Source organism: Etheostoma spectabile, chromosome 14, assembly GCF_008692095.1.
Source record: "Etheostoma spectabile isolate EspeVRDwgs_2016 chromosome 14, UIUC_Espe_1.0, whole genome shotgun sequence".
In the NCBI taxonomy this organism is placed as follows: domain Eukaryota; kingdom Metazoa; phylum Chordata; class Actinopteri; order Perciformes; family Percidae; genus Etheostoma; species Etheostoma spectabile.
Window position 1 is genome coordinate 20,862,005 of NC_045746.1, and position 3,058 is coordinate 20,865,062.

General features: G+C 40.1%; 1 protein-coding gene across 4 annotated transcripts in view; it reads left to right on the top strand.

The window, feature by feature from the left end:
- The window catches only part of trappc9 (trafficking protein particle complex subunit 9), a 265,848-nt gene that overhangs the window by 61,953 nt on the left and 200,837 nt on the right, over positions 1 to 3,058 (top strand). For all 4 annotated transcript variants that reach the window (XM_032535067.1, XM_032535068.1, XM_032535069.1 and 1 more), the window contains one exon: positions 880 to 1,043. In XM_032535067.1, coding sequence (XP_032390958.1) covers positions 880 to 1,043 — 164 coding nt within the window. The remainder of the gene's footprint in view (positions 1 to 879; positions 1,044 to 3,058) is intronic.

The window sequence follows — 3,058 nt, forward strand, 5'->3', positions numbered from 1 at the left end:
ATATATATATATATATATATATACATATGTATGGAAATGCATATGTATGGAAATGCATTTTTTGCCCATATATATTGCTACGTCTTAACACCACAAGGGCACCGCGGCTTTTTGAATGGAAAGTAGCCGCCGCTGCAGTTTAGTAATAACGGGTCGACGAGCGTTGTTTATCAGTGTTTAAAATGTGACTCTTGAATGAAGGCCACATCTATCTTGTGTCTTTTAAGCCAATCAAGACACATTAAGTGCTTAATGGTAGCATTTAGGCCATTTATATTCCAGCTAGCTATGTGTAGCATAGCAATTATTATAAACCAGGCTGGGCAAAGTTTTGTGTTCCTGCATATACATTATAGTCAGAAATGCGGGGATCCAAATTTTCAACCCCATCTTACTCTTTAACAGAAAGGTTATCCTTTCCATAATGTTGTCGGACACTAAGAATATTAATCTGAACATTGTAGCTTGTTTTACCGCTGCCAACTGCAGCAGTCTTGATTAATACTGGACAAATTTCAAAGATTGTGTTTTCTATCAGTCACTTAGAAATATAGGGACCAGGTTGAAAAAAATGGTAGTTAACCTTGAAACTGATATTGATTTTTTTTTTACTTGGTCCTTATTGTTGTCCACAGCAGTACATGGCTTAGCTTCTGTGTCACTCCTGTCTGCTTCTCCAAACTGGGATTGTTCTAACCGCCGTCTACTGTTAGAAATACACTGATTATGAAAGAGTACTTCATACATCCCTGCTTAAAAATAATCCAAACCATTCCTTTAATTCATATTGACCCCTTCCGGGGAAAAAAGCAAGAAAAGTAGTGCTTTTTACTTTCTATCAACACTGACAAGATCTCTCTTCTATACAAACCTAAACAGATCAGCCCACACGCCTCAGCCAACATCCAAAGAGGAACTGTCCAGCACCGTGTCCCTACAACTTTTCAACGGGGAGACCCAGCAGCTGACCATCACCTTGAAGAACATTGGATCTGAGGACATCGAGACGCTGGAACTCACCTCTAAGATTGTCAGCACCAAAGGTTAGCACCCTCTAAGTACCCCTATCAGAAGTCTAAAGCCATGTCGGTCAACTCTGTCTTCTATTTTTTGTTGTTGTTTTCTTTACATTATTTTCATCTTGATGATGAAGTCATGACTGAAAATGTAGATTAATAGCACGTGTGAAAACCTGCAAAAGTTAAACATGCTTAAACTAATGATGTATTGTACATCCAGTATTTGTTAGGGCTGTGCAGCTAATTGAATTTCGATTTTGGCTCCCAACGACCAAAATAGTATAATAGAGAGAAAAAACAATTATTTTGCCATGCCCTGTTTTGCAAGATCCCTCTTATTTTGTCTTGTGTTCTGAATGACACGCACATGCACACATCCGCATACGCACATACGCCCCTCCCAAAGCCATGAAATCTCTCAGCAATCAGGGGGGTCAAGTCGTGTGCATCCACTGGAATTTAAAAACTCTGCGCAAGTACAGATGGCAGAAGGAGGGCAGCCACAGCAGTGTTTGGTGAGCAAAAAAGGCAAATCCAACTCCGTTGTCTAGGAACAGTTACCGTTAGCTAACCCTGCGGTTCCTCTCCCCCCTGTTTAAAACCATTCCCAGCCGGGTGCATTGGCCTACCACTTAAAACCAACAGGAAAAACATAGTAATGTTCCCTCAGCGTTTAGTTTTTGTTAAACTGTATGTAAAATGAGTCAACATAAGTCACGTAACGTTATTCTAAGGTACCGTCTATGTGCTGGATTTTTCCCTAGGTAGCTAGTAAATAAGCTCCTTGAGGGCAACATTATTGTGTGTATTTATGTATAGCTGTGTACAATTGTGTGACATCTGTAAAAGCTGAACCGACTCACAGCAGTAAAACCGATTTTTATTCTGATCCAAAGACTCTTTCTGTGAGATACAGAACACTAAAAGATTATACCCAGGACACGATCCATTATATCCAAAGGTTAATAAGTAATCGTGTTAAATAATCGTGATTTCAATATTGACCAAAATAATCGTACTTATTTTCTATAATCGAGCAGCCCTAGTATTTATCAATGCTTTTTTTGAGGACAGTTTTGTGCTGTACTCCCTCTGAGTTTTTGCAACAGCCTCTTTCAGTTCTCGCGTCCACAGTACAACAGAGGTCACTATGCGTGGTCTTTGGTTTCCACATCTTTCATGGCCCTGTGGCTTTTTTCCTATCTCTTTGTACAACATCTGCTCAGGTCCTCAGATCTCTGCATTCGCCTCTCACTCCGACTGGCTGTCTCTGTCTCTCTCTCTTGCTTTCTTGTCTTTGTCCCACTGTTCTGTGTGGAAAAAAAAAGAAGAAGAAAGAAACAGAAGCAGCTGCAGTATTAAAATAGGTCGCAACATTTCCAAACATGGCACTAATGAGAAATCACGCTTTGAAAACATCTGGCCCAGTGCTACCTGTGGTCAGGAGTCCAGCCTGGTGAAAAACCGGAATGACAAAATGAGATTTAAAATGCAACTCTGTCTGTTCCATAGACCGTAATAAATTTGAAACCTCTCTGTAAGAGAATTCCAATTTATGTCATGATCGACATTATTTTTTTTGTGATTTAGCAATTTTTTGTCTTCTTCTCAACAAAACATACAACTCACAACATTAACACCCCCTTCCCCCCTTCATCACCACCCACCCAGACAAAAATCATAAAAAATATAACACCGTAACTACAACATTCCAGATCATTCAACAAGATAGACAATAAACCAATAAACATACTGTATGTATGAATGACATCAGTTTTCCCCAGCACAAGCTTCTTAGGATACCTCCAGGATGCTCAGGTCCTTGACCCTTTTCTAGTGTAGACATCCAATAATGCCATTTATATAACATATGCTGCCACCCTAGCCTAGCCCACTCCTGGATTTATGGCCCCCCGTTCATTCGTACGTCCCTGTCTGGCTATCATTGAACTAGTCTGGACCCAGCTTCTTATGTGCATATCTATCCCGTTTAGGATTGTCCCATCTCCAACAACAAATAATCTTGGGCTAAATGAAAC